Genomic DNA, 15649 nt, shown 5'->3' with positions numbered 1-15649 from the left:
GGGACAGAGGTGCATTTCTGCAAAAAATGAATGCTTCAATACCCCTTGGTGAGTGGGAAAATGTTAGTAGAGACTACACCCAAGCAGCTGTTTGAGACAAAACTCCAAACCCTGGATACTCTGCTCTCAAGGACTCCATCCAATATACATACATAACCCAACAGATGTTTCATGAGAGGCAGGCCCATCATGAAAGAAGAGAGAGACCTCCAGCCCTTCAAATACGCACAAGTGCCACTGCTCATCACTTCAAGAAGTATTCCCCTGTTCACCTCTTCTTCAACAAGAATGCACAATTTCTGTTGAATATACTTGAATATTCTGTTTTTGAAGGACGACGCAAATTGCAGGCTTTGCTCAAATCCACACAACATTGACGACTTCAGACATTGCCATCACTTGAATATGGCTATCATGTCTCATGCCATACAAGTTGATTCAACAACCTAGGGATTCACTTCATGTCTTCTCGTGTGACTGATAGCTGTTGAACCTGTCGGTAATGTTTGCCCATGATACCTTGGACTCTGCTGTGGCGATTTTTCCCGAAGCACTTGCGTTACTCTTTCATCCATTCTTTGAAGAGCACCAGTGCCCTGTTGTGAGTAGCTTGATTCTCTTTGTCGAAATGATCTCTCTCTAGGTGATCGTGAAGTCCCTGGAATGTAAAACCCATTACTAGTGGGACCATACACCTGTGGCATTGGGCCATTTTCTGCAATATAACCCCATTGGGCATCCGGCCCATTCACCGTGACATGAAGAGAGGCCGGAACCCCATGTCTAACAAGCTGCCTTCCAGACCTCCTATTAGGCACGTTTGAGTGATTACTGATAGTTGTATATAGGTCAATACCACTGGAGCTTCCAGTGGCACCTGTTGGAGGGGTGGCGTACCCAGGCAGAAAACCTGCCGACCGTGTTGGAATCAAACCTCCATGAGGTTGATAAGATGATCGTGGTGAGACAGGGGCACTCATTGAGGGGAACATTCCTGGTCGAGCTGGTGCATGCGACTCCCTGGAAAGAGGATCCACCCATATATGACATTACTAAATGTTTTGCTGTTACTAAGAAGAAACCAATTACTGAATCAAGTCAGCTTACTTTGTATTTGAAAATTGAGATCCTCCTGCTCTTGCAAAGCCTCTTGAACTGCCATCGTTATCTAGCCTTACACTTCTCTCTCCAACATCCTGTGACCACCAATTAAAGCCTTACTAAATTTTGTTCAAAATCGCAGACACAGAGAGAGACATAAAGAATCAACCAGATAACCAATGCTAATACATTAGTGAATGAGAGAGAGAGAGAGAGAGAGAGAGAGAGAGAGAGAGAGAGGAGAGTAGAACCAACGACAACCCAAAACAATATAATGCTGGAGGACACCTTCTAGTAACCAGTGACCACTAGATAGAAGATATGAACAATGATCACTTGTGTGATGCTGACCAGTAATGTAATAGCCATTGATATCCACCGACATCAAGCCCAATTGCAATATGATAGGGCCTTACAAAAAAATCCGGAATATTCAGAGCATGGGGCATCGCCTCAGGGCCGTCATTCGGTATCTGTACAAAAGGATGGTCCAGTAAGGATGCTGCTGATGGGCGCTCTGCTGGGTTCTTTTGAAGACAACACCTTATAAAGGACTGTCCTTCAGGTGAGAGGCCCTCTGGAATTGGAGGACCTTCTGCTCTAGTAACTTTGAACATGGCTGCTACCTGAGAAACCAAGAATGATGGGTAGCGAAGATGAGTTCATACATTGCATGCATGCTACCCAGGCACCACATTTCATTGCAAAAGAAGTGCAGTAAACCTCTCGAAAATTACCCCTTCATATTCACTCCATGGAGGCTTTCCAGTGACCATCTCAATCACAGTACATCCAAGACTCCATATGTCAACCGCAAATTCATAGCCAGTATTTTTTTGCATGATCACCTGAAATATTTACGGCGAAAAATTTATTTCATGTCAATTACAACAGCCTCTAAACAGCCAGATAATACTTCTATAGCAAATTTGGAGCCTCCAAATAGCACAGAACTACACAATATTAGGCAGAACAAGGGCACCACATATTGAGGACAAAGACCTACTCATTCCGCCTTCAGCACCAAGTGTACAGTTTACAGCTAACTGACATGCTCCATCATCCATCCAGGTATAAATTCTTTGGCTACTTCACCTTTTCCTAAAATATGTACCTAGATTTCCTCTTATGCCTATACAAGCCTTATGCAAATCCATGAGTCGGCCAATCCAATGGCCAGTTGCAACACAGCTTACACTTTTCCTAGAGTTTACTGTGCGACCTACATACAAGAAGCTATGCATTGCCAACCAGACAACAGCAATATTAATCCCTCAGCCAGCTGACAGCGTCAAGTGATTCTCAGGGTTAGTACTAGAAAAAGAATCAATCATAGGTCATAGCTCTGAGTGTGTGTGTGTGTGTGTGTGTGTGTGCGCGTGCGCGATGAATCCCAAAAAAGCCCAGATTGACCTGTAAAGAAAAACGCGAGGTATAGACTCAAGGTAGTCATCCATAAAACATTATAACCATCAGCTCCATCATTTATAGTAATGCCTATACTCGACAAGCCCACTAACGTCATCAGTGCCCAATAGATGATCTCACATACCACAGCAGACAGAGACACACACGAACATACATCAATACAAGGATCTGCAGTTTCTGTCATAACTCTAGACATGCCGAGCACACTCGGGCATAGGAAAAATTAGCACAAAAATAAGGTGGGTGACAGGGAATACACACCACAGAAGATAGAAAAAATTTGACACAATCATAAAGGTAATGTATTACGCCCATGAAAGAGCCTATAAGACCGCACCCAAAATCAAACGTGCATTAACAAGGGGGTATGATTGGATGGGAGACATACACTCAGAAGACCTTTCTTGATCAATCAAGCATGAAACACATAGTTCATTTGACAAATTTCACTATATTTTCAAAATGAAAACAAATGCACACCTCTGGGGCCATCCAATACGGACTTCCTTTGAAAGACAAGGGGACTCCTTGCTCCTTTATCTGCAAACAAGAACCCTTTTTTAACCCTTTCATAGAACTTGTGCATCGAGAAAGAACCTTTGTTTAGACCTTTGACAGAACTTGAGTAACAAGAAAATAATGCACGCGGTAGAACAAAGAAAACTAATCATAATATCACCTACAAGGCTAGCTTCATCCTTAACTAAGCGCGATAACTTATTCACGAGTGTAACACAGGTATACTATTTGTAACAGCCTCAATATTATTCCCATACAAGTTCTCTAAACACTCCCGTGGCTAAACAATTGTAGAGGTATTGAAGTGTGGATCAGCTCTGTCCGAAATGGCTGAGAAAAAACATGTAGAGAACCGGCATGTTAAGCAATAACAAGATGGTGCGAACCATCAACCCTACACATGTCACAGGAACTGCACCCCTAAACTCAACAGTATTATTTGATTCCCCAATTTGCTAATGTACATAACTTTTGACTTTGGTGCAGGTTTTTATATGATTTACTCAGTACTGTACAAAAAAATTGCCACATCAGGTTACACCAAACTTACATGCCAATCAATGAACCAGGAACAAGATTAAACAACTAATTGAGAACCGAGAGTTATGTTCAAAGTGAGTTCTGTCTAAACCAGGGTTATCATCATACAGTCATACGGTAAAGTACAGTACGGTTTCATACAGTAAGGTACAAAGTATTACATATACCTTCATGAGTTCAGAAAAGTCTGAACTTACGAATTATAAGAGGGATTAAAGCACTCATAAAACTATAGAAGCAAGGGACACGAGAAAAGAAAATGAAAAAAAAAACTATTTGCTATGAAACAAAACTAGATAAAACAAAACATTATTAACTTAGACATGTTTTTAGGAAAGGCATGCGCAAAATAAGTCGACACGGCTTACTTGGCTAAAACTTAAAACAAGTACTCAACTTTAAACAAAAAAGGATAAGGCCTCTTGAAAACTTAATCCTAGAAACCAAACTTAACACAACGATTTCTGAAGGAACAAATTCTTAATTCCTAACACAAGCTAAATACGAAATCGGAGAAGAGGCTGCAAATAACCAAAGAAGTACAAAGATCCAAACTTGACAATATGGGACCTCAACTTCACTGCTTGTCCAGACAGGAAGAATAAGATTATCACCTTTATCATGCATAGCTTGGACAACAGCTATGACATCCCTACTCACGTCGTCAGTGCCCAAGAGTAGGTGCAGGTTTGTATAGAGGTCATTCATGCTTTGAACGTACTCTACAAAACCAACGAGCTGAGTTTCTATCACCCTCCGGAGGTGATGGGCATACTCAACCATAATAAAGGCTAGCATTTGTCAAGGTATAAATACTAGAAGCGCTAGAGATCAAATCAACAAAATAGTCTGTTGCTAAGTCAAACAATAAGTGGGCTTTTTAAGCTCCCCACTTTTATTTGATTTACTACTGATTATTTTGAACATTCCAAAGGAAGAAACATTAAAAATAAACTTACTACAATGCAAAAATGAACAAACGTTTTTCATGATTCTTTTAAATGAGTATCCTTTCGCAACGAGTAAAGAAATAATATGGCACGATTGAACAACAAAAGCAGTTTTACTAGAACAAAGACGAGAAAAACTCTTTCAGGATTATTTGATGTAGCACGGTGTGTTGTATCATACAGCTATAAGTACGGTTATAGAGTACGATGTATTTGTAAGATATGGGCATTCGTATAGAATATGGAAACTTTCACGGTCTAAACCATCTCTAACCGCACTATGTGCAACAATGTTTGTGAAGGATGCACATAACTACAAAACACCATACTACTTCATTTACATCAAGGAAACATACCTCTTCCTCTAGTGTGGAGTGCATAAAGTTCCTTAGCATCCGGTACATCTTTCACATAAAATTGACATGTGAAGGACCTAATCCAAGTACATGTGTATCTTACCCAAACACCACTGCAAAAAGCACGATTCTTCAAGATTTGCAAGATTTTTCCAGATATGCACCTCACTGTTAGGAGTTCGAGTATCTCTATGGATTCGTCCAGCCGATCCGAGTTTCTTCCAAGGACAAGTGTTAGGGTGTGAGGACTGTTTTGTGGTTGTGCCCAGTCAGTGAGGTAGGTTTCTCATGTCGGGATGGGTTCTAAGGCCACTAGACTCCTTTGTTGGTAGTGTGCCTCGTAACCAACACAGTTGGGAAAGCCCTGATACCTGTATTGCAAGGCGTGGCCTCACGAGCTAAGCTATGGCAAGGACGTAAGTTGCCAGCAAACAACACATGCACACACACAAGTTGTTCCACCTCGCTCCCCTTCATGGGTTCGTGGCAGCCACCCCCGTCCAACCTCGCCAACACTCTTTTTCATTGACACTTGGCTTCATATCCTTTCTTACTTTTTAAATCTTTAGGAGGCTATTCACACAAAGCCATGACCCCATAGCTCGCAGTGTAGTGTGTCCGTAACAATAGGATACGTAACAGATCTCTCTTCTCTATATGTGCCTTGTTCTTGTATGTGGCAATGTAGGTGTTCCAGATCGGAGTCGAGGTGTCCACCGGATCACGAGCCAATTCTTGTCTTCATTGCAACTTTTGCTGCCACCTTTGCAACTCACAATACTCTTCATTGTGGAGTTGATTGTGGGGCCTCATATTTAAAGGCCCTTGGCCTCAAAAGCAGTTTACAGTAAAAAGCCTTCAACCTCAAAAGCATCTGGTCCAAAAGCAAAGCCAAAAAGCTACCAACGTAAATCACGGAAATCCGTACAATCTGCCACGTCATCAACCTACGCAATACGCGAAAATCCGCACAACTTGCCACATCATTAGCCGGCGCAATTTTTTGAAAATCTGCCACGTAATCAATTTTTGTGTGTGTGTGTGTGTGCAAGTCCTGCTTTATTTTAATCCTTTGTCACTTCGGGCCCCATCGAACGGGGTCCCCATAAGTCGGTAGGACTTCTTCTTCTGTTACTTGTTCTTCTTAGGGTTTAGGCACCTCAGGCGGTAGCTCCGTTCTTCAGTAGGTCAACACGTTAGCAGTTTGTTACATCTCCCCTTCTTGAAAGAAGGTAGTCGTCCTCGATTACAGCATATCTGCAAAACAACTCAGGTTAGCTCAAAAATTTCCGAGGGACACTCCGAGGGACAATCAGTTTGCTCTTTTTTTTTTATTAAGGAGTTAGCTTCTCCTTTCTGCTCATTTGATCAAGGAGTTAGCTTCTCCTTGCGGTTGTTTTGATCAAGGAATTAGCTTCTCCTTTCTGCTCTTTTGATCAAGGAGCTAGGTTCTCCTTTCGTCCAAATAGGAACTCTTGATATTCCGGCGTAGTAAAATTAGCCATCACACCCAGATCGTACTGATCTTCCACGGGTGTCTTGATGCACTAAAAAATTACATACCCAAGCAATCTCATCCAATTAGGAATATTCAGTAGCTAGCACACCACAATGCAACACAAAGGCTTACATATGCATGTTACAAGACATAGAAACATAAAGCCGCCGATGAACACTCCTCCCGCATAACCTAACAAGGTCCGAGCCGGGAGACATTCAACGACTCCCTCATCACTCCTCCAGCATAACCTAAAAGGGTCCGGGCCGGGAGATATAGAGACCTTTTACAACCAAACGCCCCCCAGACCGCAACCTGTGTCGTTCGAAGGTGTTGAGAGTAGCCACTGCTCAAACTTCTTAATACTCCTCCCGCATAACCATCCAGGTCCGGGCCGGGAGTCACAGCAACAATTATTTTACAAGCATACAGCCAAATGCTCCCCACGCATCGGCTTGCGTCATTCTGAGGTTTTCAAACATACAACGAAACGCTCCCCAGGCATCGGCCTGCGTCGTTCCGAGGTTCAAACAATACCAAAAGAGTATTTCTCACTTCTCCACCCGGGAGTAAAATCACCAATCAATGAAACCAGTATTAAAACCAGAGTCAAACATTTCAAATCGACACCAAAACAAGTTCAAAACAGATACCATCCATTTCAAACAAATTTCAACCAGGATCACCAAACAAGTTCTCAAACAGATTTCAAACTTAAAAAGCAATCTCGACATCAGTCGAGCTCGAAAAGTCGGATGACTTTCCATCTTGGAACCTGCACCAAAAATTAGGGTTAGGTTCATTCCATAAGGTCGTAGCCGAGCACAGCATGGTCCATCAGCTATTGGACAGACAATGTTTCTTTGGCGGCGATGGTAGTCCCAAGATAGCAATCGCATCGAACCTCCAAGGTTATCAACTCAAGAAGAGACATCCATTGAGAGATGTCAAGAAATTTCAAGATATAATCTGTTAGGTTTTCCATGGCAAGCATTTCAGGATACCCCACTCTGTGTTGAGTTAAAGGCCTAATGCCGCCCTCTTTGTACATTTAACAGTGTATAAAGTCATATTTTCAGCTTTGGCTATGTTCACATTTGAACATGGCCTAAGACCTTTTAAAAGGTCCAAAGTTAATTAAGGGAACAAGTGAGGCCTCAAGAACCTCACTAGAGAATTCCCCCAAATCGTATGAGCCTCTCTCTCTGTGTATTTTCGATTTCCATCGCCACCTCTCTCTCGCTCTTTCGCCTATGCTCAGTGTGCACAAACCTGCACTCTTTCACCTTCTCTTCCACCTGGTGAAGCCCACTTGCTTCAACAATTGGTATCAGAGCCAGATTAGGGTTTCAGAAGCTCTGCGCAGGTGGCTGGACAACAGGCAAAAGGCTTCTCTCGCGTCAAATTTCTGCTTTCATCGCGAAGCCCCTTGCTTCCGGTGTCACCTTGGGTGATTAGGGTTCCCAAAACAGCCTAAAACAGGCTGAAATTAGGTCAAAACAAGTAAAAACCAGAAAATTACAAGACAAAACAGCAAAACGCAAGTGTTCTAAATCGATTTCCGTGAATGCCCCTTGCTTTTCCCACTCAAAACAGGTCCATTTGATGCAAATTGATGCGCCAAAAAAGTAAATTTGCAAAAAAATCAAAATTGGACTGTTTTTATGTAACAAATTGAGGTTTATGTACGCCTTTTGTGGATTTAAGCAAGTACGCATTGGGGATACTTGTTAATTGCTGAAATTTTCAGCACATTGTATGCAACGTGCGGTACATTGTGATCACTGAAAATTTTTAGATTTTGAGTAGACACTTTCTGCTGCATTTCTATCCGTGCAAATGGCCTCTACTTCCTCGTCGTCTGATGCCAAGAGCTTGATGGAAATCAAGCGATTTGACGGTACAGGTTTCGACCTATAGCAGGATAGGATGCAGGGGATTTTGTTCCTCAAGGATTGTGAGGATGCCCTTTTGGCTGTAAAGCCTGAGGATATGCCGGATGAGGATTGGGCCAAGCTCAACAAGAGGGCAAAGGCCTACATCAAAATGATTGTGATCGATGACATTCTGGTGGACATAAAGGGCTTGGACAGTGCACATGCAATTTGGCATAAGTTGAAGGCCACTTATGAGAATGCCACCCCTGTGAATCAGGTGCATTTGATGCGCAAACTGGTGAACATGATGCTTGACGAAGCCAAGTCGGCTTCTGAGCACTTAAGTGCTTTCACCAGTGTTATGAGTCAGCTACAGGATACTGGGCTTCAACCTTTTGATGACAAGTTGAAAGCCATATTTTTGTTGATGACTTTGCCAAACTCTTGGGAAACGCTTGTGGTTTCTTTGAGTAATAGCCCCAACCTCACATATGATCGAGTGCGAGGCTCCATCTTAAATGAGGAAATTAGACGCAAGTCTAGTGGTGGGAAGGTGGCAGTTCTGCTTATAATGCGAGAGGCAGAAGTCAGAAGCAAAATACAGGTACCAAAACTCAAAACAAGAGCAAAAGCAAGTCTAGGGATAAGGATGTGACTTGTTATCAATGTGGCAAAAAAGGCCATAAGAAGCCAGATTGCAAGTATTTCAAGAAAGAGCAGGAAAGAAAGAAGGAATCACATGAGAAGAAGAAGACAGAGGATAAGAAAGGGGAAAAATCAGCAGGTACCTCCTCCAAGGATTCGGAGACTGTCAATGTATCCTCTAGTGTGGTTATCACACAGTTATCTGAAGTGAAGAGATCTTGGTTGCAGCTTCATGCCCCTCAGATTTTGTTGTAGCAAATGCAGAAGACATGCTTAACTCACGTAGAGATGTCATTGATGCATTGCTAAGTGCAAATGATGGCCTTACACAGTCTTGGATAGTAGACTCAGGTGCCTCATTTCATGTGACTCCATCTCTGGAGTGTTTTGCTTCTTATCATGCAGACAAGTATGGCAAGGTTTACCTTGGGGATAACCATGCTTGTGACATTGAAGGAATGGGCACTGTGCGCTTGGCATTAAACAATGGCCAAGAGTTTATGCTTAAAGATGTCAGGTATGTACCAGGCATAAAGAAGTGTCTATTGTCTGTTGGCCAGATGGATGCACAGGGTTATACAACCATTTTTGCTAGGGGTTCATGGAAGTATCTTAAGGGATCAATGCTCATTGTCAAGGGATGCAAGAGTGGTACATTGTACTATTTACATGGCAAAGCTTTGCCTGGCAAGTTTCTTGCAGTGGCTGAAGTTGCTTCTCATTTGGAGTTGTGGCACAAAACACTTGGCCATATGAGCCAGAAGGGACTTGATGTGCTCTCCTCTTTGAAGAGGGTTGATGTAAAGGGCACCAAGTTAGATTTTTGTAATGATTGTTTGTATGGTAAACAAAAGAAGTCTTCTTATTATTCTAGTGTCTCGCGCAAAGCTAATGCTCTTGATTTAATTCACTCCAATGTATGTACAATGCCTGTTAAGTCTTTTGGTGGTGCATTATACTTTGTTACATTCATTGATGATTGCACTAGGAAAGGCTGGGCATATTTGTTAAAGAATAACAGTGAGACATTTAATGCATTTAAGAGGTTTCATGCTTTTGTGACCACGCAAAAGGGTAATAAGCTTAAATGTCTGAGATCTGACAATGGGGGGGAGTACACGTCTGCTGAATTTCAGCGTTATTGTGAAGAATATGGGATTAAAAGGGAGTTGACAACCCCTTATAATCCATCTTCTAATGGTGTGGCTGAGAGGTATAACCGTACTTTATGTGAGAGAGTGTGTTGAATGTTGTCCACGGCTAATCTCCCTCATGGGTTTTGGGGAGAGGCTTTAAAAACTGCAGTTCATGTATTCAATTGCTCTCCTAACAGTACGCTGAAAAATGACATTCCAGAGAAGGTTTGCTCTGGCAAACCTGCCTCTTATGATCATTTGAGAGTGTTTGGCTGCGAGGCTTTTGTGGATGTTCGTAATGACTTGAGGACAAAGCTAGATGCCAAGTCCATCCAAGGACTCTTCCTAGGTTATGGAGAAGAGGGTGAAATGGGCTACAGGATATGGTTGCCTCAGTTTATGAGGGTAGTACGCAGCCGAGATGTACTGTTCAATGAGGCTAAATTGCTGAAAAATGCTGTATCTTCTGAAATTGACAAGAAAAATTTCAGTCTCTCTTGCCACCTATTGATGTTGAAAAAGAGCCTCAAGATGCATTACCGCAAGCTGAAATTGATAATCAGCCGGTTAACCTTGAGCCAGAAGAGGTAGGACATGATTTAGATGCTCCAAATGAGGATGGACAGCCACCTGTCATGGCTGAAAATGATTTTCAACAGCATGAGCATGCTGAAAATGAGTTGCCTCCTGATGTAGAACCTGTGCTTGAGAATGTAGATCATTGGGTACGCACGTCTACTCGTGTCAGAAGGTTGATACAGCGCTTTGAGCCCTCTTTGCATCATGTTATGTTGACAGATGAGGGTGAGCCTCTTACATATAAAGAGGCAAAATCATGTGAGTTAAGCAGTGAGTGGGAGCTTGCGATGCAAGAGGAAATCAAATCTTTGCATGCAAACAATACTTGGGATCTTGTGCCATTGCCTAAAGGAAGAAAGGCTCTTCCTAACAAATGGGTTTACAAGGTCAAATGTGTTGATGGAAAGCCCAAGTATAAAGCAAAGTTAGTTGCCAAAGGGTATGCACAGAAAGAGAGGATTGACTTTCAAGAGATCTTTTCTCCTGTTGTAAAGCTTACGACATTGCGTGTCCTTTTTGCTCTCGCTGCAGTGCTTGACTTAGAATTGAATCAAATGGATGTAAAAACAGCTTTTCTTCATGGTGACATTGAAGAAGATATCTACATGAAGCAACCTGAGGGTTTTGTAGTTCCTGATAGAAAGGAACTTGTATGCAAACTAAGAAGGGCACTGTATGGTTTGAGGCAGTCATCACGTCAGTGGTACAAAAAGTTTGATACTTTTATGCTGTCTCAACGCTTTAAACGCAGCCATTCAGACCATTGTTTGTATACAAAGAAGGATATTGATGTAAGTCCTATAATCCTTGTGCTATATGTAGATGATATGTTGATTGCGGGGAAGCATAAGTCTACCATTGATGCTCTTAAACATCAGCTGAATTCAGCTTTTGCAATAAAGGATTTAGGTGATGCTGAGCACATCTTGGGCATGAGAATCAAGAGAGATAGAAAGTTGAAATTGCTCTTCTTATCTCAAGAAAAGTACATTGCTAAAGTACTTGACATGTTTAACATGACTGAGGCTAAGTCACTTGGAGTACCTTTACCTCCACACACAAAACTTAGCAAAGCCGATTGCCCAAAGGATGACGTGGCAGTGAATGCTATGAAGGGAATCCCTTATGCATCAGCTTGTGGTTCTCTTATGTATGCTATGGTTGCCACTCGTCCTCACATTGCCCATGCGGTGGGAGTTGTTAGTAGATACATGTCTAATCCCGACAAAGCACATTGGGAAGCTGTGAAATGCATTCTGAGATACTTGTCAGGTACACGATCTAGGTGTATATGCTATGGCAAAAGTGACCTGAAGTTGCAGGGCTATTGTGATGTAGATATGGCAGGTGACTTGGATACCAGGAAGTCCACTAGTGGCTATGTGTTTGCTATTGTTGGTGGTGCTGTCTCTTGGTGTTCACGACTGCAAAAAATTGTGGCATTAAGTACTACTGAGGCTGAATATATTTCAGCCACTGAGGCTTCTAAACAGGCCATATGGTTGGGCAGACTTGTCAACGAGCTTGGTATGCTTGCTAGTACTCCTGTCTTGGGATGTGATAGCCAGAGTGTTGTCTATTTGGCCAAGAATGCCATGTTTCATGCACGGACAAAGCACATTGATGTGCGATACCACTTCATACGACAGGTATTGGAGGATGGTCTAGTCACCTTGAGTAAGATTCACACACATGATAACCCTGCATATGTTCTCACCAAGAGCCTTGCTAAAGCTCAACAGGAGCATTGCATACAGATGGTGGGAGTTGGATAACTTAAAGGCGCCACTTATGCCTTTAAGTGGGAGGTTGTTGGGTTAAAGGCCTAATGCCGCCCTCTTTGTACATTTAACAGTGTATAAAGTCATATTTTCAGCTTTGGCTATGTTCACATTTGAACATGGCCTAAGGTCATTTTTAAGACCTTTTAAAAGGTCCAAAGTTAATAAAGGGAGCAAGTGAGGCCTCAAGAACCTCACTAGCAAATTCCCCCAAATCGTACGAGCCTCTCTCTCTCTCTTTGTTGTTGAAGCAGGTGGGCTTCACCACTCTACCAGAAGTTGCACACCGAAGGAAGATGTCAAAAACCATACAACTACGAGCAAATTTTTTTCTTGAAAGCTTGCCAAGTACTTAGAATATGTTGCTTGGTAGCTGTAGACATCAACATCTCCATGGCACTACTTCTGAGACAAACAGTGACTTGAAACAAATCTGGATACTTCTCTTGCAAGTGATCTTAATTAGCTTATGCCCTGTAAGACATGAGCGGTGAAGACGGGAGCGCGCCCGATGCGCGATGAAGTAAGGGTGGGAGTGGCTAATAAGTCCGGGTTGGAGGACGAAGATCCCTCAAATAAAATTTCAATAGCTCTGTTTGCTCTTTTGTAGGACGGGTATGCTTTCAGAAAAGCACACGCCTGATGCTCTGATACCACTGTCACAAGACGAGCACCACGTGCCAATAGAATAGAGCAGACTGAACAGACTTTTAGTACTTCAATAACAACTAACTGAAAGAGAAAGACGACACGCGACACATAGTGGCGGAATCCCACCCCGAAGAGTATTGGCCCCAAACCTTGGCGCGCCTTTTGGTATTTCTTTATATTGCATCAACTCAGTACGAGCCAGCACTCCAGACTCTGCACCTTCTCCAGGAAGCATGCCAGAGAATGAGCCCTTGGCATCAAAAGCAGTTTATAGTAAAAAGACTTCAAACTCAAAAGCATCTGGTCCAAAAGCAAAGCCAAAAAGCTACCAACATAAATCACGGAAATCCGTACAGCCTGCCACGTCATCAGCCAACGCAAAACGCGAAAATCCGTACAACTTGCCACGTCATCATGCCAACGCAATTTTTTAAAATATGCCACGTCATCAGTTTTTGCGTGTGTGTGTGTGCAGGTCCTGCTTTATTTTAATCCTTTCTCACCTGGGGCCCCATCGAACGGGGTCCCCATAAGTCAGTAGGACTTCTTCTTCTTCTGTTACTTGTTCTGCTTAGGGTTTAGGCACCTCAACCGGTAGCTCCGTTCTTCAGTAGGTCGACACGTCAACAGTTTGTTACAACTAGACCTAGGTTGAGTGCCAACATTTGTCATCCAAAGCATGTAAAAGATAACAAATGTAGCGAAAGAGAGCTGACAGGCTACTACACCAAAAATAGAAAGAGGAAACAAGGGGGGTTGTGGGGGGGGGGGAGAGAGAGAGAGAGAGAGAGAGAGAGAGAGAGAACTCTATTGATGAGTCTCAAGAGGAAATCAAGAGACTATGTGTCACAAAATGGTAATGTGGCACTACTACACACGACTAGAGAGATGGAGCAAAGCCCCACCAATGTCAGAAACCAACACCCAAATCCGAGCATGTCAGCTTACGAATTGCAACACAAAACGTGGTATGAAATGCATGACTATACCACAAGCTCACATGGTTGTCGTATGAAGGTATTGATGTGGCACGTGTACAAACGATGCTAATGTGGCATCTTTTACACTAGACATAATTTTCGGCATCAATTTTTTGTAGCAAATGACCTTTTATGTGTTTATGAGCACACTTGTGAAAATAGCTCTGAAACGTGAGTTCCTTTGGGGCCACATGCCTATAAATTGAGAGCTAGGGTGCCATTAGTGTCAGAATCAGTCACACCTCTCACCGGTCCTAGCAAAGATGCTAGTGCCCAAAAATTGTCCAAGGGCCATCATGGGGAGTGAGCTGTTTTGTGGCTATGCCAGGCCTATGTGAGGTAGTTTTCTCCATTCTAGCATGTTTCCACCATTATTTTGTCCACCTTGTACTCTTGGCAATGTCCTTTATTTTGACTCTTGGTGCCCCAAGTCTAGGGCATTTTATTCCAAGGCCTTGTGCCACTCGTTTGTCATCTACACACCAATTTCATATTTTCTCCAATTTTCAACCCTATTTTCTAGGTCATGGGGTTTTCAGGGATGTCACATCAACAAGATGCAATCACTGCGACAAGAAATACTTTTGATAGGGAAGAACGTTTCCTCGGAGAACATGGTTGTTTATTTGATGTCCCAATTACCACGTTCGTATTGTGGTTTATATACTTCATTGCTTACAAGTGGGCAACTGAATACTATTACGTGAGAGAATTTAGTGCCAATGTTCCTGGACCAATTTCCAAACGGTACAGCTAAAATTCCAAGCTAGAACGAGAACTTCTGATTCAACCGAAGCTTTGGTTGCAGATTTCATAGGAAGATAGGAGGTTGGACAGAGATAGCAACATTCTTCAAAGACTAATGCAAAGCGGGTAGACTTGAAAGCCAAGAGACATTGTAATAATTGTGGAGAGAGGTCCATTACTGGAAAGCAGAGTATTCAACAGTGACTCCAGCACTTGCCTTGTTACACAGATGGAGATCCCTCACAAGCACATACCTTTTGAGCAAGAGGGGGAGTTTGCTTTCCTCAACTCTTATGATTGGATCATTGACAATGGTGTTGTTAGGCACGACTGCTCAGTAATTGATGTATGATTTGAAGCTACAAATGTTTATAATATATTGCTAGCTTTCACTCATTCACTTCACAGGCTATGTTTTTCACTGCGTGAACTTAAGACAAACTCGTTAACCTTCTTTGCTTCTAAAATATATGTCTCACTAAGCTCTCCTTATATAAATACAACCAATTGACAAACATCAATTGCTAACCACAGCAATGTTATTTAAGATATGAACATCCCTTTCAATGCTTCGGTCTGACTTTTGCGCAATGAACTATGACAACATTATCATTGCTACAATCGCCAAAAAACTCTCTAATCGGTAACGAAAACATAAATAATGCAATTCTCTTAAACTCTTCGACTACTATCTTGTATTCTACTGGATATGCTTTTAAGTACTACCAAAGTTGTTCGAACCCATATCTACTTCTGAAATAGTTGCTTAATACGAGTAATACGATGCACATACAAAGCCAATATAAAGCCCCATAAGCTTTCATTAAAGCATATACCATACGTTCAGTGAATCAAAGCCAA

At 42.3% G+C, this 15649-nt stretch overlaps 1 protein-coding gene across 2 annotated transcripts in view; it reads right to left on the bottom strand.

Annotated features, from left to right (window-relative positions):
- Positions 1-309: 309 nt before the first annotated feature.
- The window catches only part of LOC147420333 (mitogen-activated protein kinase kinase kinase YODA-like), a 37606-nt gene continuing 22266 nt past the window's right edge, over positions 310-15649 (bottom strand). For both annotated transcript variants that reach the window (XM_086504074.1, XM_086504075.1), the window contains 5 exons: positions 3010-3069; positions 1839-1949; positions 1518-1727; positions 1108-1196; positions 310-1020 (listed from right to left, as the gene is read on the bottom strand). In XM_086504074.1, the coding sequence (XP_086360200.1) occupies positions 447-1020; positions 1108-1196; positions 1518-1727; positions 1839-1949; positions 3010-3069 (1044 nt within the window). In that variant the 3' untranslated portion in view covers positions 310-446. The remainder of the gene's footprint in view (positions 1021-1107; positions 1197-1517; positions 1728-1838; positions 1950-3009; positions 3070-15649) is intronic.

This window comes from Adiantum capillus-veneris, chromosome 28 (genome assembly GCF_014529385.1).
Source record: "Adiantum capillus-veneris isolate H3 chromosome 28, ASM1452938v2, whole genome shotgun sequence".
NCBI lineage: Eukaryota > Viridiplantae > Streptophyta > Polypodiopsida > Polypodiales > Pteridaceae > Adiantum > Adiantum capillus-veneris.
This window is presented reverse-complemented; position numbering and strand designations above follow the sequence as displayed.